At 43.5% G+C, this 21,385-nt stretch overlaps 1 protein-coding gene across 2 annotated transcripts; it reads left to right on the forward strand.

Annotated features, from left to right (window-relative positions):
* Window positions 1-634: 634 nt before the first annotated feature.
* Window positions 635-21,385, forward strand: sash3 (SAM and SH3 domain containing 3). 2 transcript variants are annotated; one of them, XM_046325183.1, is made up of 8 exons: window positions 635-808; window positions 4,169-4,258; window positions 7,713-7,847; window positions 15,640-15,778; window positions 15,864-16,021; window positions 18,855-19,073; window positions 19,348-19,492; window positions 20,288-21,385. In XM_046325183.1, the coding sequence occupies exons 1-8, from the start codon at window positions 740-742 to the stop codon at window positions 20,533-20,535; spliced, it is 1,203 nt and encodes a 400-aa protein (XP_046181139.1). In that variant the 5' UTR covers window positions 635-739; the 3' UTR covers window positions 20,536-21,385. The 2 variants fall into 2 exon arrangements, with proteins under 2 accessions (XP_046181139.1, XP_046181140.1); XM_046325184.1 differs by having other exon boundaries at window positions 20,272-20,396.

Below are 21,385 nucleotides of genomic sequence, written 5' to 3' on the forward strand. Positions count from 1 at the left end.
TAGCAAATTATGGTGGAAAATAAGTATAGGCCTACCTTTCCACCCCAGACAGAGTAGGCCTACCGACACAGAAAATTGTCATCTTTAACTGCTGGTTACTCTTGTTCCGTGGCTTAACCCCTATTTTATGTTAGCTATCCCTTATTTTAGACAAATTGGATTAGAACCATTACTTTTTCTGACTATATCAACCAGTGGAGGCTGGTGGGAGGAGCTATAAGTGGACAGGCTCCTTGTAATGGCTGGAGTGGCATAAATGGAACGGTATCAAACGGTGTTGAACCAGATGTTTGACTCTGTTCCATTTATTCCATTCCAGCCATTACAATGAGACCATCCTCCTATAGCGCCTCTCACCAGCATCCACTGATATCAACCATTAGTATTGTGAACTTAAGAGATGAATCTGCACTTTCACCAGCAATGTATGTCGAAAAAAGCCTGGCACCCAAGGTTATTAAGATAATGAAAAGAAAATACAAGCAATGTTGAGTTTCTCTGTCAAACCCAAACCAAAGCGCCTACAGACGTTTGCTTCTCCACTTCCTGTGTGGTCATGTGTCTTCCTCTCAGTCTCTGCTCCACTCTGTCAAACAGGAAGTCACTCTTTTTTGTCTCTACTGTTTTGTCAGAGCTCTCTAGAAGTGACATCAGAGTGACAGGAGCTGCTGAAGTCTGTTGGTGCCTGTCTCTCCACTGTTTGACCAAAAAGAATAGCAGGAGAAACCGTAGAGGAACAATGTTAAGGCGAAAACCTTCCAACGCCTCAGAGAAGGAGCAGGTGCAGGAGAAGGTGCAGAAGAAGAAGGTGAGGAGGTTCAGGTTGTCTGTGTTTGGATGGGAGGATTGTGTCTGAGTCATGCTGATACAAAGTGCAAAGACAAAGAGGAGAAGAGCTGTCTGAACACCGCAAAAAGGGCTTTGGACTGCAATTCTCTTTCTTCTCAAAATGAGCAGTGATCAAGTGAAAAAAAAGTTTTTTGCTAAAACGAGAACACCACAACGTGTTCATCTTATTGATGAATGAACAGATGAACAGTAATTTAGAGTGCTACTTTCTCTGGCTCATTCCCTTGTACAAACTCAAACACTGACGACGGTGAGAGGCACATTAGCCCATTGTCTGTATGTGCAGCCAACACGGACAGGTTTTGCTACACAGGCTTAGAAGAAGAAACCTTTGTGGTGACCTGAAAAGAAAAGAAAAACTTCTGAAACTTGCAACTGAAATAGATGGGAGCCTTGGTTGTCAGGGTTAAAAATACAAAAGTATTGCTTCTCTTGGCACTAAACCTTAGTTCCTCTAATATTGCTGTATGATTCATTGCTATTGGCCATGGACGTAGCAGCTAAATTCAGTTTGAGTCATACTTAGGCATTTTGTGGCTTCTCGCTCTAAAGCTCTACTGGCTTGGTTGGGTAACAGCTATTCTCCTATGTTTAACACCAGTGCCCTTATTTTCCATCTGCATGCATAATCTACGCTTCTATCCAAGTTTCATCATTACACATCTCATCACCTCACTGCTCCTCACCACCATGACACTTCAGTGGGTTTTGATGCTAGACAAGGCAAATGATTTGCTCTTCAGCAAGATCACCTAATGGATATTAGATTATACTAATGCCTATCATGATAAACTACACAAACGCCATCTTCTCTGAGAAGTTGTACCCTCTAATTCAGTGGCATCAGGAAGAGATGACCTAGAGCACTATTGCCACCAAGGCTGTCTAGACACCTGCAGCAATTGGATGCTGACAGTTGCCCAACATGTACCCCCATTCTGTGGATTTTTTGAATTATTTTTAGGATTCTTTAGGCAAGAAGGAGAGGTGGATATGAACATAGGCCATGGTGTCATATGGAAAGTAATGGCTGCTTAGGGGAGAGTGGGGTAAGTTGAGAAGCCCTTGTTTCTAGGAAACCATGCACAAAATGTTTAATAATTTCATGGAGTCTGAAGAACAAAACATGAAAAAGGGGTAAGCAAGTTAGGTCCAAAAAACAGTTAGAGGTTTCATGATGCTTTGCCTTGGGGTAAGTTGAGCTCATAGCAAGTTGAGAAAATTGAAGTGTTTTCTTCCCAGGCATAATGCAAGGCATTCTTTCTTATCCCATGAAGTAAAAAAAAGAGCCTGTACTATGTTAAGTGTTTTTAAAAAGTAGTAAGTGTTTGGTGTTAAGCCCGTGTTAAAAGATTCTTAAAATGAATAAAAGACTAAATGGGGCCCCCGAGTGGCGCAGCGGTCTAAGGCACTGCTTCGCAGTGCTAGAGGTGTCACTACAGACCAGGATTCAATTTCGGGCTGTATCACAACCATCCATGATCGGGAGTCCCATAGGGCGGCACACAGTTGGTCCAGCGTCGCCCGGGTTAGGGGAGGGTTTGGTCGGGGGGCTTTACTTGGCTCATCGCGCTCTAGCGACTCCTTGTGGCAGGCCGAGCGCCTGCAAGCTGACCCCTGTCGTCCAGTTGAATGGCGTTTCCTCCTACACATTGGTGCGGCTGGCTTACAGGTTAAGTGGGCAGGTGTTATGAAGCGTGGTTTGCCTGGTAATGTTTCGGAGGACACATGACTCGACCTTCGCCCCCCAAGCCCGTTGGGGAGTTGCAGCGATGAAACAAAATCGAAATAGGGTAGAAAAAGGGGGCGTGATTGCGTTGAATGGGTGTTTGCCCCGTATACCCAGGATAAGTTGTGCCAAGAGACCACCTTTTTTGGACTCCGTTATGTTCTCAAAACTATAATGTTTTACATTCATTCTTATTTCCAGGGATACACAACATCCTGAAATGTTATGGAGATAGATTTGTTAGAAAGAATACAATAAATTCCTTGACGGAGTGATGCTGAATATCAAAAACACATACTTACCCCACTCTGCCCTGTCGCTATAGAGAACTCCAAGTGGAAACGGTTTGACCGAATCAACGATTTCTGTATTGATTCTCAGTGCAGTATCAAATTGAGACTCAATCATATGTGTAATCACAGATGGGGGATATCTTTGATTCATAGCTGAAGTGTATAATCAGAGATGAGAACAGATGCAAAGGCTAATTAAGGGGTTTATTGAAATGCATTGGAGAGACTAGATATGGAGGCATAGAGCAAATAGAAGCACACTAGTCTATAAAAACAGCACACATGACTTCAGCTTTTATCTTTGCATATTCTGGGAACAGTATTCTATAAATGTTATTGATTGCGTCTAAGCCTTGTCGATCTGGGTAAGCAGTGTCTCATGCTGCATGCTGGTAAAACCTGGTTGGGATCAGCCCACTGTATTGATTTGTGACCCAGGAAAGGTTCAAAATTCACTTTTTAATACAGTCACCATCTGTGCAGGCAGCTTTGGGAGCAGCAGTGTCCTTTTTACCTGTAGTCAGATATTGATCAGGATATACTGTAAGGATACATATCCCATAATATATGACTAAATATCCCATGACAACCTGCCGAGCTAGCGTACATGACTAAGCCTGTCTGATATAGATTTATTCTGTGAATCTCGACTGATAAGGACGTGATACCACGTATAGTGAAACATCAGTGTGTAAAGTACCATCTCAAGAGTGATTTCAACCAACAACACAAACAAACTCTGCACACAACTGTTTCTAATGTTCTGAGAAATGTCTATCATCAGGTACATTTAGTTGAATGTAGGCGCTTCATGAAATAAGAGGAATTGGTTTTGTTAAGTTCTCATTTTAATAAACTTGATGATTCAGATTTTGTCATTACTGTAAGTGCTCAACAAGAGGCCTGAACCATAACCAGGCTTAAACCCCCAAAGAGTGGCCACAGTGGCATTTTGGCTCTTCTTCTCAGCTGTATCTGATAATTTTTTTTTTAGATTTGAGGAAGAAGAAACTATTTAAAAGAAGTTGCCAAAATGATAAATGCTATCATGTGTTCTCTACTGTATTTTAGATATCATGCCACGGTTCTATTTCCTCCTGGCTCATTGTCTCTATTACAACTGTCTGCGTATTTTACTAGAAGAACTCTCTGGGTGCAAAAATATCTTTGACGAAATGTTGTACGTTTTTAAGACCACATGACTTGAATGTCGAGATTATATTTTTTATGACTCATATGTGTATTTCTCTAGGTCTCCCCTACATTAATTCTCTGTGTCCTCCCTCTGTCTCCACAGCTCACCCTGCAGAGGTCCAGCAGCTTCAAGGACTTCATGAAGCCCAAGTCCCCAGTAGTGGTGGACAAGGAGTTCAACTTGGACTACACAGTAAGTTTACAGTGAGACTGACTGGCATTGAACCCGGGTCTCCAGTCTGCTGTGTTAGTCTTCTGAGCTAAAGCCTAGGCATTAGCTTGGGAAGCTAAAGCAATTCTTCAGGCCTTTGGGGAAGAAAAAATGGATTGAATAAATACAGGGATGGTTTCAAATTCAATCTCTTAGTTGACTGAAATTCTAAAAGTACTTGTTCCTCGACGGAGGACATACTGGTTAACGTTCATGCAAACAACTGAGTTTTAACCATACCCACATTCACACAAATTGTCTATTGAACACAAAGGGAAAACTGACATCAGTGTTTGAATCTTTAACGATAAATGGAAGTTTGCAGTTCGTGCTTCCCAAAAATTGCAAAAAAAAACAAAAGAACTGTCGACAACTGACACCAACAATAGCCGAGGTCTGGAGTTCCTCAGTGTCACGTTGATGACAATATAATCAAACTTGACTGGATAGCATTTATTTCCCTACTGTATTTTACAAACAGTATGACTGGAAGTTAGACAGAGGTAGAAGTTTAGAAGAGGTTTTCAACAATGAGAGGAAGTTCAGAGGATGAAGCTTAGAGCTGCGGGCAAATTAAACCACATTGAAAGACAGAAGGACAGAAATACCAGAGCAGGATGTCCTCTGTGAAAGCCAGTCAAGCAGAGAACCGCTGGCTGCTGTGTCTTCCAGACAGTCTGCTGCTTCTCAGCCAGATCCCATTCACCCCAACTATTCCACCTCCAGAGATGACTAAATAATGAGATATCAGCCTAAGCAATGTTCTATTGATTTTGTAGGTGAGTGCGTGCATCCATGCTTTTGTATGTGTTTCTGCATTTATTTTCAAGTTTCGCTCTGTATGTATATGATAAATCTGCAGTATGTGTTTACAGTACTTGTGGTGATGTGGTCTGTTGTGCTGAAGATGGGGAGGAGCTAGTATGACTCACTGCGCCATGCTCTGCTCTTCTCTCGCTCTCTGGGCCTTCTGCCGGTGACACACACAAACTGTCATCACAGCCAAACCTCACTGGAAGCACTCTCCCCAACACAGCATCCCAATCACTGATTCATGTCTCACACTGCAATCCGTTTGTGTGTGTGAAGCGTGCGCATGAACCACTCTAGAGCACATCATCACGCAAGTTACATTGATCACTTACATTTTTGTGAATGAAATCAGTTAGGTTAGGTGTAGGGTTGTTATGGTGACCGTATTACCGCCTCAGTGGTCATGAGTCATGATCACAGTCAAATTCCACGTGACCGTTTAGTCATGGTAACTAGGCTTCTCTATGCTCTGATGCTGATGGTCATAAGTAGCCTACCAAACTTGCCAACTGCCTGGTACTAAGCCCTCTATTGTTCTTCTAATCACTCTGACGTCAATGCAAATGTGATCAAAAATCAAATCAAACACATGAGAGCCCATGAACTCATGTTGCGCAACATTTATAGAGGCTATGCAATTGCGTGAGAAAAGAGTTGAGATCCCTCTTAAAAAATCCCATTAGCTTTCTATAGGCTAGGCCTACTATATTTATTTCTCAAGTTTACTAATATTAAGCATTTTGCTTATCTTTTACAACAGGAGTATAGCCTACCTGGGTGGCATGAAAATGAACCACAGGAAAAGAGTCCTCCATTCGCTATTTAAGTGCATAGATGACATGTATTTTTTTCATGTATATTATTTTGTGAATGTGAAGACGAGATTAAATTAAGAATAATCTGATGGGTGACAATATTCACCTATCACTTATGAATGATGCTCCGCTTGTTCAGTAAAGAAAGAAACAGTGCATGCCTTTTTATTTGCCGACTATTTCAAATCATAGTCGCCCACCTCATGTCGCTTAGCCCATAATCCTATATGTCTGGATAAGGTTTGTGTCACAACTAAAGTGACCAATTCAATTATTAAAATAAGTAGAGGCTGGGGCCTCCAGAGTGGTGCAGGGGTCTAAGGAGTGGTGCAGGGGTCTACTGCGCTTGAGGCATCACTATAGACCCGGGTTCGACCCCAGGCTGTGTCATAACCGGCCATGACCGGGAGTCCCATAAGATGGCGCACAATTGGCTCAGCATCGTCTGGGTTAGGGGAGGGCTTGGCCAGCAGGGCTTTACTTGGATCATCGCGCTCTAGCAACTCCCTGTGGTGGAAAGGGCGCCTGCAGGCTGACCTCTGTCGTCCAGTTGAATGGCGTTTCTTCCGACACATTGGTGCAGCTTGCTTCCGGGTTAAGTGGGCGGGTGTTAAGAAGCGCAGTTTGGCTGGTCATGTTTAGGAGGACGCATGACTCGACCTTGGCCTCTGCAGCAATGAGACAAGATTGAAATTGGGGAGAAAAATATAAATATATAATAATTAAGCAGAGCCTACCGGTGTAGAGCCTAACTGGCATAGATAGGCCGCACGTGAGTTTCAAGTCCATTTTCACCATAAAAATTCACCTTTATAAATAAAGCATTACATGCAGAATTGCATTTGCGGTCATTACTAACAATTGGATAGAAAAGGGGGTTAAAAATAAATACATGTTGCCCATGGTATGTGGTCTGATATACCACGGCTGTCAGCCAATCAGCATACAGGGCTCAAACATCTCTCCCATCAAACATCCGGTTTATAATACGAATTGACATATCAGAGAGCCATGTGAGATAGGTGCTTTGGAGCACAACGATTGGCAGCTGGGAGAAAGGAATTCTCGTTATTATATTCAGTCCAAGAGCACAACAACCATTTTGGCCGCAAAAGGCCAATTTGTTTTAGAGGGCGTTACGGCCACACAAGGGGGATGCCGCCAGGAAATTCGAGGCCTGGTGAGAATATTATCAAGTGCTTGTCAAATTGTGAATGAGAGACTGATGAAGTGTGTGTAGCCTGCACAAGAAACAAAGCGGAGCTTTGCATGCAACATTTTTCAAATCACCATTAAAGTAGCATCATGCCTTAGAATGTATTCAATAATATTCTTCATACTATAAAATATAAAATAATGCCATGGAATTCTAAGCAAATCTTGTCTTCTAAATGAACTAGTGTAGCTCACAATATGGTATAGCCAGATCAGGGCCTTTTAGAAAAGGGCATCTCGGAGTATGCTAATCTGTTATTCTGAAATAGACTACATTTGTCATTTTTCTTTAGACTTGTCTGATGAATAATGAACGGATTTGTTGTGATGGTGTAGGCTACTTTAATAGGATTTATTAGACTTTTAAAATGTATGCTAGATGTTCCAAAGGTCTGCATCAGTGGCTTGTGGGCTATGCTTGGAAGACAGGAGATGCTACACCTGTTTATGTTAATGACCGCACCAGCCCTAGTTAGGTGACCCTGTGCACTTCATTTGTGATCCACATAGATTAAAAACAGCACACAACACCCACATCTTGAAAAGACAGACTTATGTGAATGTTGAAATGGTAACCAAAATGAAACTTTTAGGTGCCAGAGGATATGCCTGTGGAGGATGCATTGAAGAGTGGCAGTAAGCAGGGGAAGAAGTCGTGGCGTAAAGTCATCTCACGCACCATGACCCGCAAAACCTCCAAGACGGTACAGAAGGCCCTGGCAGAGGGGGTAAGTGTAACGTGATATACTACAGTGCCCATAACACTATGGTTTGGTCTGAACAAAGATGGTTCCAAAGCTTACAACGTGATGTCTGTCTTCTTACCAATAAATCATCATAACTGACAGGTTGTCTAATAAAATGGCAATTAAACTCAGCAGGACCCTAAAAATCCCCCCCCCCCAAAATCCAAATAATAACCCAGATTTTCATTGTAAAGGGTTTACACTGTTTCCGATGCTTGTTCAATGAACCATAAACAATTAATGAACATGCACCTGTGGAACGGACGTTAAGACACTAACAGCTTACAGACGGTAGGCAATTAAGGTCAAAGTTATGAAAACTTAGGACACTAAAGAGGCCTTTCTAAGGACTCTGAAAAACACCAAAAGAAAGATGCCCAGGGTCCCTGCTCATCTGCGTGAACGTGCCTTAGGCATGCTGCAAGGAGGCATGAGGACTGCAGATGTGGCCAGAGCAATAAATTGCAATGTCCATACTGTGAGACGCCTAAGACAGCGCTACAGGGATACAGGATGGACAGCTGATAGTCCTCGCAGTGGCAGACCACATGTAACACCTGCACAGGATCGGTACATCTGAACATCACACCTGCTGGACAGGTACAGGATGGCAACAACAACTGCCCGAGTTACACCGGGAACGCACAATCCCTCCATCAGTGCTCTGACTGTCTGCAATAGACTTAGAGGCTGGATTGAGGCCTTGTAGGCCTGCTGTAAAGCAGGTCCTCACCAGACATCACCGGCAACAATACCGTCGCTGGATCAGACAGGACTGGCAAAAAGTGCTCTTCACTGACGAGTCACAGTTGTCTCACCAGGGGTGCTGGTCAGATTAGCGCTTTTCGTCGAAGGAATGAGCATTACACCGAGTCCTGTACTCTGGAGTGGGATCGATTTGGAGGTGGAGGGTTTGTCATGGTCTGGGGCGGTATGTTACAGCATCAACAGGCTGAGCTTGTTGTCATTGCAGGCAATCTCGATGCTGTGCGTTATAGGGAAGACATCCTCCTCCCTCATGTGGTACCCTTCCTGCAGGCTCATCCTGACATGACACTCCAGCATGACAATGCCACCTGCCATACTGCTCATTCTGTGTGATTTCCTGCAAGACAGGAATGTCAGTGTTCTGCCATGGCCAGCGAAGAACCAGAATCTCAATCCCATTGAGCATGCCTGGGAACTGTTGGAGCAGAGGGTGAGGGCAGGGCCATTCCCCCCAGAAATGTCCAGGAACTTGCCTTGGTGGAAGAGTGGGGTAACATCTCACAGCAAGAACTGGAAAATTTGGTGCAGTCCATGAGGAGATGCACTGCAGTATTTAATGCAGCTGGTGGCCACACCAGATACTGACTGTTACTTTTGATTTTGACAAATTATTCCATGTCTGTTAGTCACACGTTGTGGAACTTGTTCAGCGTATGTCTCCGTTGTTGAATCTTATGTTCATACAAATATTTACACATGTTCAATTTGCTGAAAATAAACGCAGTTGACAGTGAGAGGACGTTTCTTTTATTTGCTGAGTTTATATTGTAAACATCAACATTATTTATATTCCAAAAATCAAATATAGATTCAAATATGTGATATAATTTTGGGGGACATAGATATTTAGTTTACCCCTGAAAGCGACACACTATATTTCCTGAATATCATATGACAACTAAAATAAAGGCAACATAAAGTGTCTTAGTAGGGAGTTAGGCCACCATGAGCCACCAGAACAGCTTCAATGCACCTTGCCATATATTCTACAAGTGTCTGGAACTCTATTGGAGGGATGCGACACCATTCCTCCACAAGAAATTCCATAATTTGGTGTTTTGTTGATGGGTGGTGGAAAACGCTGTCTCCGGCACCGCTACAGAATCTCCCATAAGTGTTCAATTGGGTTGAGATCTGGTGGCTGAGACAGCCATGGCATATAGTTTTCATGCTCATCAAATCATTCAGTGACCACTTGTTATCTGTGGATGGGGGCATCGTCATCCCATGAGGGCATAGCCATGATAGACAAAATAATGGCCTGCCCAGAATGTTTAAACATGACCCTAAGCTTGATGGAATGTTGAATGCTGAATTAACTCAGAAACCACACCTGTGTGGAAGCACCTGCTTTCAATTTACATTGTATCCCTCATTTACTCAAGTGTTTCCATTATTTTGGTAGTTACCGGTGTCACTACTGTACCCCTTTTTATGAATATCTTCAAAAGGTTGATAGTGCCTCCCCCTAGTGGACACATTTCAAAAAGCATCCAAACAAAGGCTTTCACAGCTATAACTCATTCTACCATACAAGGCTCAGTGGTGTAAAGTACCTAAGTAGTACTTTAAAGTATTTTTACTTACGTCGTTTTTTAAGGTATCTCCGAAATAAAAGGGGGTTCCCGAGGAGCGCAGCAGTCTAAGGCACTACATCTCAGTGCTAGAGAGTTCACTACAGACCCTGGTTCAATTCCAGGCTGTATCACAACTGGCTGTGATTGGGACTCCCATAAGGCGTTGCACAATTGGCCCAGTGTTGTTAGGGTTTGGCTGGGGTAGGCAGTCATTGTAAATAAGAATTTGTTCTTAATTGAATTGCCTAGTTAAATAAAACAATTACAATGTACTTTTTACTCCATACATTTTCCCTGACACCCAAAAGTACTAGTTACATTTTTTATGCTTAGCCGGACAGAAAAATTGTCCTATACACACAATTACAAAGAACACACGGTCATCCCTACTGCCTCTGATCTGGCGGACTCACTAAACACAAATGCTTTTGTAAATGTCACCTGAGTGTTGGTGTGCCCATGGCTCACTTTCTGAACAAGAAAATGGTGTTTGATCACCTACCAACCAGTAAGAATTCCGGCTCTCAGAGTTTCTTTATTAAGAAGCCCTCCTGTTCTCCACTCATTACCTGTTTGAAGTCGTTACCTGTATAAAAGACACCTGTCCACACACTCAAACAGACTCCAACCTCTCCACAATGTTCAAGACCAGAGAGCTGTGTAAGTACATCAGGGCTAAATTGTAGACATGCACAAGGCTGGGATGGGCTCCAGGACAATAGGCAAGCAAAATGGAAAAAGTTAGAAAATGGAAGAAGTTCAAGATGACGGTCAATCACCCTCAGTCTGGGGCTCCATTCAAGATCTCACCCTGTGGGGCATCAATGATCATGAGTAAGGTGAGGGATCATCCCAGAACTACACGGCAGGACCTGGTCAATGACCTGAAGAGAGCTGGTACCACAGTCTCAAAGAAAACCATTAGTAACACACTACACAGTCATGGATTAAAATCCTGCAGCGCACGCAAGGTCCCCCCGCTCAAGCCAGCGCATGTCAAATCAAATCAAATTTTATTTGTCACATACACATGGTTAGCAGATGTTAATGCGAGTGTAGCGAAATGCTTGTGCTTCTAGTTCCGACAATGCAGTGATAACCAACAAGTAATCTAACTAACAATTCCAAAACTACTGTCTTATACACAGTGTAAGGGGATAAGGAACATGTACATAAGGATATATGAATGAGTGATGGTACAGAGCAGCATACAGTAGATGGTATCGAGTACAGTATATACATATGAGATGAGTGTGTAGACAAAGTAAACAAAGTGGCATAGTTAAAGTGGCTAGTGATACATGTGTTACATAAGGATGCAGTCGATGATGTAGAGTACAGTATATACATATGCATATGAGATGAATAATGTAGGGTAAGTAACATTATATAAGGTAGCATTGTTTAAAGTGGCTAGTGATATATTTACATAATTTCCCATCAATTCCCATTATTAAAATGGCTGGAGTTGGGTCAGTGTCAATGACAGTGTGTTGGCAGCAGCCACTCAGTGTTAGTGGTGGCTGTTTAACAGTCTGATGGCCTTGAGAAAGAAGCTGTTTTTCAGTCTCTCAGTCCCAGCTTTGATGCACCTGTACTGACCTCGCCTTCTGGATGATAGCGGGGTGAACAGGCAGTGGTTCGGGTGGTTGATGTCCTTGATGATCTTTATGGCCTTCCTGTAACAACGGGTGGTGTAGGTGTCCTGGAGGGCAGGTAGTTTGCCCCCGGTGATGCGTTGTGCAGTCCTCACTACCCTCTGGAGAGCCTTACGGTTGAGGGCGGAGCAGTTGCCGTACCAGGCGGTGATACAGCCCACCAGGATGCTCTCGATTGTGCATCTGTAGAAGTTTGTGAGTGCTTTTGGTGACAAGCCAAATTTCTTCAGCCTCCTGAGGTTGAATAGGCGCTGCTGCGCCTTCTTCACGACGCTGTCAGTGTGAGTGGACCAATTCAGTTTGTCTGTGATGTGTATGCCGAGGAACTTAAAACTAGCTACCCTCTCTACTACTGTTCCATCGATGTGGATAGGGGGGTGTTCCCTCTGCTGTTTCCTGAAGTCCACAATCATCTCCTTAGTTTTGTTGACGTTGAGTGTGAGGTTATTTTCCTGACACCACACTCAGAGGGCCCTCACCTCCTCCCTGTAGGCCGTCTCGTCGTTGTTGGTAATCAAGCCTACCACTGTTGTGTCGTCCGCAAACTTGATGATTGAGTTGGAGGCGTGCGTGGCCACGCAGTCGTGGGTGAACAGGGAGTACAGGAGAGGGCTCAGAACGCACCCTTGTGGGGCCCCCGTGTTGAGGATCAGCGGGGAGGAGATGTTGTTGCCTACCCTCACCACCTTGGGGGCGGCCCGTCAGGAAGTCCAGTACCCAGTTGCACAGGGCGGGGTCGAGACCCAGGGTCTCGAGCTTGATGACGAGCTTGGAGGGTACTATGGTGTTGAATGCCGAGCTGTAGTCGATGAACAGCATTCTCACATAGGTATTCCTCTTGTCCAGGTGGGTTAGGGCAGTGTGCAGTGTGGTTGAGATTGCATCGTCTGTGGACCTATTTGGGCGGTAAGCAAATTTGAGTGGGTCTAGGGTGTCAGGTAGGGTGGAGGTGATATGGTCCTTGACTAGTCTCTCAAAGCACTTCATGATGACGGAAGTGAGTGCTACGGGGCGGTAGTCGTTTAGCTCAGTTACCTTAGCTTTCTTGGGAACAGGAACAATGGTGGCCCTCTTGAAGCATGTGGGAACAGCAGACTGGTATAGGGATTGATTGAATATGTCCGTAAACACACCGGCCAGCTGGTCTGCGCATGCTCTGAGGGCGCGGCTGGGGATGCCGTCTGGGCCTGCAGCCTTGCGAGGGTTAACACATTTAAATGTCTTACTCACCTCGGCTGCAGTGAAGGAGAGACCGCATGTTTCCGTTGCAGGCCGTGTCAGTGGCACTGTATTGTCCTCAAAGCGGGCAAAAAAGTTATTTAGTCTGCCTGGGAGCAAGACATCCTGGTCCGTGACTGGGCTGGATTTCATCTTGTAGTCCGTGATTGACTGTAGACCCTGCCACATGCCTCTTGTGTCTGAGCCATTGAATTGAGATTCCACTTTGTCTCTGTACTGACGCTTAGCTTGTTTAATAGCCTTACGGAGGGAATAGCTGCACTGTTTGTATTCAGTCATGTTGCCAGACACCTTGCCCTGATTAAAAGCAGTGGTTCGCGCTTTCAGTTTCACGCGAATGCTGCCATCAATCCACAGTTTCTGGTTAGGGAATGTTTTTATCGTTGCTATGGGAACGACATCTTCGACGCACGTTCTAATGAACTCGCACACCGAATCAGCATATTCGTCAATATTCCCATCTGACGCAATACGAAACATGTCCCAGTCCACGTGATGGAAGCAGTCTTGGAGTGTAGAGTCAGCTTGGTCTGACCAGCGTTGGACAGACCTCAGCGTGGGAGCCTCTTGTTTTAATTTCTGCCTGTAGGCAGGGATCAGCAAAATGGAGTCGTGGTCAGCTTTTCCGAAAGGGGGGCGGGGCAGGGCCTTATATGCGTCGCGGAAGTTAGAGTAACAATGATCCAAGGTTTTACCACCCCTGGTTGCGCAATCGATATGCTGATAAAATTTAGGGAGTCTTGTTTTCAGATTGGCTTTGTTAAAATCCCCAGCTACAATGAATGCAGCCTCCGGATAAATGTTTTCCAGTTTGCAAAGAGTTAAATAAAGTTCGTTCAGAGCCATCGATGTGTCTGCTTGGGGGGGGATATATACGGCTGTGATTATAATCGAAGAGAATTCTCTTGGAAGATAATGCGGTCTACATTTGATTGTGAGGAATTCTAAATCAGGTGAACAGAAGGATTTGAGTTCCTGTATGTTTCCTTCATCACACCATGTCCCGTTAGTCATGAGGCATACGCCCCTGCCACTCTTCTTACCAGAAAGATGTTTGTTTCTGTCGGCGCGATGCGTGGAGAAACCCGTTGGCTGCACCGCCCTGGATAGCGTTTTCCCAGTAAGCCATGTCTCCGTAAAGCAAAGAACGTTGCAGTCTCTGATGTCCCTCTGGAATGCCACCCTTGCTCGGATTTCATCAACCTTGTTGTCGAGAGACTGGACATTGGCAAGAAGAATACTGGGAAGTGGTGCGCGATGTGCCCTTTTTCGGAGTCTGACCAGAACACCGCCGCGTTTCCCTCTTTTTCGGAGTCGTTTCCTTGGGTCGCTGCATGCGATCCATTCCGTTGTCCTGTTTGTAAGGCAGAACACAGGATCCGCGTCGCGGAAAACATATTCTTGGTCGTACTGATGGTGAGTTGACGCTGATCTTATATTCAGTAGTTCTTCTCGACTGTATGTAATGAAACCTAAGATGACCTGGGGTACTAATGTAAGAAATAACACGTAAAAAAACAAAAAACTGCATAGTTTCCTAGGAACGCGAAGCGAGGCGGCCATCTCAGTCCAGGCCCGTCTGAAGTCTGACAATGACCATCTGGATGATCCAGAGGAGGAATGGGAGAAGGTAATGTCTGATGAGACAAAAATAGAGCTTTTTGGTCTAAACTCCACTCGCCGTGTTTGGAGGAAGGAGGATGAGTACAACCCCAAGAACACCATCTCAACCATGAAGCATGAAGGTGGAAACATCATTCTTTGGGGATGCTTTTATGCAAAGGGGACAGGACGACTGCACCGTATTGAGGGGAGGATGGATGGGGCCATGTATCTCGAGATCCTGGCCAACAACCTCCTTCCCTCATTAAGAGCATTGAAGATGGGTCGTGGCTGGGTCTTCCAGCATGACAACGACCCGAAACACACAGCCAGGGCAACTAAGGAGTGGCTCCGTAAGAAGCATCTCAAGGTCCTGGATTGGCCTAGCCAGTCTCCAGACCTGAACCCAATAGAAAATCGTTGGAGGGAGCTGAATGTCTATTGCCCAGCGACAGCCCCGAAACCTGAAGGATCTGGAGGTCTGTATGGAGGAGTTGGCCAAAATCCCTGCAGCAGTATGTGCAAAGCTGGTCAAGAACTACAGGAAATGTATGATCTCTGTAATTGCTAACAAAGGTTTCTGTACCAAATATTAAGTTCTGCTTTCCTGATGTATCAAATACTTATGTCATGCAATAAAATGCAAATTAATTACTTAAAAATCATACAATGTGATTTTCTGGATTTTTGTTTTAGATTCCGTCTCACAGTTGAAGTGTACCTATGATAACAATTACAGACCTAGACATGCTTTGTATATAGAAAACAGTGCCGATTTTGCAGGTTATCAAATACTTGTTCTCCCCACTGTATGTATATACACAACACACTTTTTTTGTATAACGAATATATGTCTATGGTTAGGGCATATTTTGACCTGAAGGTTCGGTCTGTTGTTGAACACCTAAATAATATCCTTTATGTATACAGGGGGAGAGTGGTGAGGAGGGTTCCCTTTCTCCCACCACAGACTGGATGCCAGGCCTGACAGCAGGCAATAGGACATCTGTGTGCTCCAATGGCTCCGAGGACACTGTCCACAGCCCCGTCTCTCGCCAGCTCTCTGGGTGTAAGTTAAGATGGTTAAATTAAATATATCTAAGCCAAGTGATTTTCAGTGATTGTCTGACTATGGGTGTTGTGTATTACAACAGGTGGGGACCGCCAGAGCCTGGACAGTGGCTACAGCCAGAGAGACAGCATGAGGCTGGAGGAGTCCAGTACTCCCTACACAGGCCCCTTCTGTGGTCGTGCTCGTGTCCACACAGACTTCATCCCCAGCCCCTATGACATAGAGTCCCTCAAGCTCCAAGTAAGTAGCCTGGTTTAACCAGACTGACGGTCCACTTACACCTCTTTGGGCTAGGCGTGCCGCTAGCGCCCCACCTCGACAGCATACAGTAAAATTGCAGAGTGTGAAATTCAAAATACAAAATTCGTAATATTAAATGTATTAAATGTTCATCAAATAGTCCTTTTGTTCAATAAAGTCCTTCTTTACATCCCAAAAAAGTATGTTTAGTTGGCGCGCTTGACTCAGTCATCCAATGGTTTCCCTCGTTCAAAATGCATACAAATGAATCCCAAAAGTTACCAATAAACTTCGTCCAAACAAGTCAATGTTTCTAATGAATCCTTGGGTACCGTGATATGAAAATAAATGCTAAAATTAAGACTGAGAATAGTAAGTTCATTACCGGAGATAAATAACGAAGTGCACACCCTCACCAACGTGCACCACAACACTACAGCCAAAATGGGAGCCACTTACAAAAACTACAAATTCAATTTTTCAAAAAATAAGCCTGAAACTCTTTCTAAAGACTGTTGACATCTACTGGAAGCTCTAGGAACTGCAATCTGGGAGGTATTCCATTCCCATAGACAGCCATTATAATGAGTGGTGAGCTCAACGACAAAAAAATCCCAGATGGATTCTCCTCAGGTTTTCGCCTGCTATATAAGTTATGTTATACTCACAGACATTATGTTAACAGTAAAGAGTTTTCTATCCAATACTACCAATTATATGCATATCCTAGCTTCTGGGCCTGAGTAACAGGCAGTTTACATTGGGCACGTCAGTCATCCAAACTTTCGAATACTGCCCCCTAGCCACATTCAGACTGGTTCAACCAGTAAGGCCCTCCTGAAAGAACTTGTTAACAGATTGTGAACAGATTGTGAAGTAAAATAATGGTTCCTTAGTATTCATCCATGGCTGAATCTATATAGAGGGCAATTGTACTGAGCGCTGACCAGATTAGACATGTAGCCATTATTAGAGTAGCTCGGTGAAGTATAGAATTACACAGACCGACTTCACATACTGTATACCACAAAATGTATGTGATCATATACTACTTAACTGGAATGCAGATAATGCTTCAATCGAGGTAGTCATCCACTGTTACTCCTGCAGAAAGGTGACAGAACGAACCACTTCACATAGTACTACAAAATGTACAGTGCCTTCAAAGTATTCATACCCTTTGACTTATTCCACATTTTGTTGGTGCAGCCTGAATTCAAAACGGATTATATATATGTGTTTTTCTCTCAGCCATCTACTCACAATACCCTATAATGACAAAGTAAAAACATGTTTTTAGTCATTTCTGAAAATGTATTAAATGAAATGACACGTAGTCCACCCGTGGCCAATTCAATTGTTTGGACAGAATTTAGAAAGATATACACCTGTCTATATAAAAGTTCCCACAGTTGACATTGCATGTCAGAGCAGAAACTATACCATGAAGTACAAGGAACTGTCTGTAGATGTCCGAGAAAATTGTGATGAGGAAGATACTGTATCTGGGGAAGGGTATAAAACAATTTCTAGAGTGTTGAAAGTTTCCAAGAGCACAGGTGTCTTCCTCATTGGGAAATTGAAAAGAATATTGAACTACTCAGCCTAGAGCTGGCCGTACAACCTAACTGAGCTACCGGGCAAGTAGGACTTTGGTCAGGGAGGTGGCCAAGGACCCGTGACCATTCTGACAGAACTTGGCTGAGACAACAGTCTCTACACCAATTCACCAATGGGCTTTATGTGAGAGTGGCCAGACACTCTTGAGAAAAAGGCACATGACGCCACGTGAGAGATTCTGTGGTCTGAAAACCAGGCACAGCTCATCACCAGTCTAACACCATCTCTCTACCATGAAGCATTGTGGTGGCAGCATCATGCTATGGGGATGCTTGTAAGTTGCAGGGACTGTGAGACTGGTAAGGTTAGAGGGAACAATGAATGGAGCTAAATGCAGACAAATCCTTGAGACCTTTCTTCCGAGTGCAAATTACCTTAGACGGGAGAATATTTACGTTCCAACATGACAATGACCCCAAGTATACAGCCAAAGCAATGCTAGAACAAGAATGTGAAAGTCCTTGAGTGGCCCAGCCAAAGACCATACTTGAATCCCATTGGAAAGACTTGAAGATTGCTATTCAACGCCACTCCCCATCTAATTTAAAGCTGCAATATGTAACTTTTTTGGTGAACCGACCAGTTATAGATCTGTCATTCTCATTGTGCGCTATTTCTGTTTCCCGTTCTTAAGTTTCATTTTTGCATCTTTTACTTACGGTTTTGTACACCAACTTATGGATAATATATTTCACTGCGGTTATGATGGTACAATGATTCTCTACACCATACTTGCTTGTTATGTCATATAAACTTAAATGATCTATACTATTAGCATTTTAGCAACCAGGAAAAGGCAGAGTTAACAGCTTGAGAATATCTGCAAGGAAGAAAGGGAGAAAATCCCCAAATCCAGATGTGTAAAGCTGACAGTCATACCAAAGATGACTATAATCACCCTCAAAGGCGCTTCTACAAAGTATTGACTCAGGGGTGTGAATACGTATGCAAATTTGATTTTTGAATTTCATTTTCAACTAATTTGCAAAGTAATCTAAACATGTTTTCATTTTGTCATTATGTGTTGTGTGTAGATGGGTGAGAAAAATCTGTCATCCATTATTTAATTCAGGCTGTAACATAAAATGTGGAATAAGTCAAAGGGTATGAATACTTTCTGAAGGCACTGTATGTGGTCACATTGTATTATATAACTGGGAAGCAGATTGGATCTAGTTTGAATCCAGGTATTCATCATCACTTTCTCCCGCAGAAAGGCGACATCATCCAGATCATTGAGAAGGACCCGGTGGGCACATGGACAGGGAAGCTTAACAACAAGGTGGGCACCTTCAAGTTCATCTATGTCAACATCTTACCGGATGAGGTCACGCCGCCCATGAGGAAAATGTGCTCCAGCAAGAACCGCTTCTCCAAGGCCAAAAACAAGCCCCAGACCCTGGAGGAAGTTCTGGAGAGGATCGGTCTCACCGTAAGACAGTCATATCCTCTTAATCTCATACACATTCAAATAGACAATTGGCTTAGAGAACGCAGTCAAAGAGCAATCATTATTAACTCCGATCAGTTCAGATTTGGAAAAGGTGATATATAAAGACATTAGTGAAACTGGATAAGTATCTGACAACGCATCTCATATAATTGCATTGCATTCGTAGCCCTCAGAAATCCCTGTCAAATTAATATTTATTTTTGGATTATTGTGAAAAACTAATGCTAATGTGATGATTCTCTCTGTTGTTCAGGAGCTGGGCTCTTTGCTGTCTATGCACGGCTTCCAGAGCCTGGAGGACTTTGGCGGCCTGAAGGAGTGTCACCTCAACGAACTTAACATCACAGATGCTGAGCAACGTGCCAAGATTCTGACTGCCTCTGAGCTGCTGCGTGACTGTAGGTCCACACTCAATTACATATAACATACTCGATCACACAACAAACACTATAGGGGGCCCATGATCACAAAATAAATCACAGAAAGACTAAGCACACAGATGCAATGCTTTACTACAGGTAGATGATGCCATAATGTACCTTTAAGCAATCACTCCATTGTATGTATTCATTTCTCATTTACATGGGAGCATAGCCTCCTATGTGGTACTTCAAGATGTAATGTAATGCAGGACATTTTCAGCAAAGCCTATAACTGTTCTCTGTACAGTGCCATCTTCAGCTTTCTCTCCTTTCTTGGGAAACTGCTACCTAATTAGATTAATTTCATGAGCCAAACTGTACAGTAAAAGGTACAATATTCCGCTCACAGGTTACTGCATTGGCCTGTAGGAAACCCCATTTGGCCCTCATAAACACTTTGATATGGGAGCTCTCTTCCCTCGAGTCAGATAATTAGCCCTCATTTAAAAACACCTGTTTCCGACCAGTTATGATCCATATCATTATGGCTGTTTCCTCTGTTCTGAACATAAGTGCTTGGTTGGCTGTTAGCTGCTAGCCCCCTCAGACTTCAACGTGTTTCCCTGTTTTAAATTACGTACACCACGACTGGGATTCAAACGAACCACACTGCGCTGACGTCGCACCGCACTTGACTTCAAAGGCAATTTCCCTGATGTTAGAGGCACATGCATACTGAAATAATGCATTTGGACCAAAACTGAAATTGATGGGATCGTTAATCTACGCTGTATTGATGATGCTGATTGTTTTAGTCTTTGTCCCCCTCAGCGGATGACGAGTCTGAGCCAGAGGAGGAGGAGGGAAGTAGCACTGAGGAGAAGGGTGACGTACCCAGGGACTCTGGCTGCTTCGAGAGCACAGAGAACATTGAGAACGGGCGCCATGAACCAGAGGGAGAGCCTGGTATGGAGCAGAAGTCTAACCAGGAGCCAGAGCAGCAACAGAGCGAGGAGGACCAGCTGAGTTCTGTTGAGGAGCAACTGCAGGAGCTTATGGTGGATGAGGAGATCTCCTGAGAACTGAAGAGAATAGAAGCTCTGGAATTGAAGAGAACCTTGGTTGGTTGACTTCACTAATGGACATTATTCAAAAGCCCACAACAATTGGTTGATTTATTCAAACCATCAGAATAGTGATAATCAGGATTAAGCCATATATACTGCAAGGGAGTGTCTTTTCATTTGTTGCCCCCATACTTTTGTAACAAAGAGCCATAGGGACTGCAACCTTAGCATGCGCTCCACCAGTAACTATTAAAAATGTTTTGGAAGAATGCAAGACCTTTGTTGAAAGCTTGGTGCGGCCAGGCTGTAAATAGAAACGTGTTATCCTTTTCCATGATACCATGGCATTTGAGCAGTTCTGAGTGGATTTTATATATACTAAAAACGGTAATATTCTTCTGTGCGTTTCGGACTTGATATAGTCACGCAATTCCTCTTTCCTGTGTCTTTAAAAAAAATCCTTTATTCTGTCATCTTCAATCTATTACTTTTGAAAATTTTTAGGCATTTCCATTTTAAAATGTTTTCAATGTGTTGTGCTTTTGCTTGAATGTTTGTTGTTGTTCAACCGTTATTTTGGTAATCGACAACCAATTCTTGAATATGACCTATGAATGAATGTTTCTATAGTATGTGGACTGTATATAGCGTTTCAGACATTTGACAGCACAAAAGTCCTCTCATGTGTCCAGAGTTACTGTATATAACATTTGACAGCACCAAAGTCACATCTCATGTGTTAAGAGTTACTGTACATTTGCTTTTACCTTTTTGTTGTGTTGATCAAAGTTGTCTGTATGTCTGTCATAGTAGTTAGGTTGACTTTTCTGTATTCAATTTGAAATAAAAACAGATTTTTATA

The sequence above is a fragment of the Oncorhynchus gorbuscha genome, linkage group LG23 (genome assembly GCF_021184085.1).
Source record: "Oncorhynchus gorbuscha isolate QuinsamMale2020 ecotype Even-year linkage group LG23, OgorEven_v1.0, whole genome shotgun sequence".
In the NCBI taxonomy this organism is placed as follows: Eukaryota; Metazoa; Chordata; class Actinopteri; order Salmoniformes; family Salmonidae; genus Oncorhynchus; species Oncorhynchus gorbuscha.

What these genes read in the sequence shown, in the direction of transcription:
- sash3 (XM_046325183.1), top strand. Translation starts at nt 740, where the DNA reads ATGTTAAGGCGAAAACCTTCCAACGCCTCAGAGAAGGAGCAGGTGCAG. An exon ending in AGAAGGTGCAGAAGAAGAAG is followed by an intron (nt 809 to 4,168) that starts GTGAGGAGGTTC and finishes CTGTCTCCACAG; the next exon opens with CTCACCCTGCAGAGGTCCAG. An exon ending in AGAAGGCCCTGGCAGAGGGG is followed by an intron (nt 7,848 to 15,639) that starts GTAAGTGTAACG and finishes TTATGTATACAG; the next exon opens with GGGGAGAGTGGTGAGGAGGG.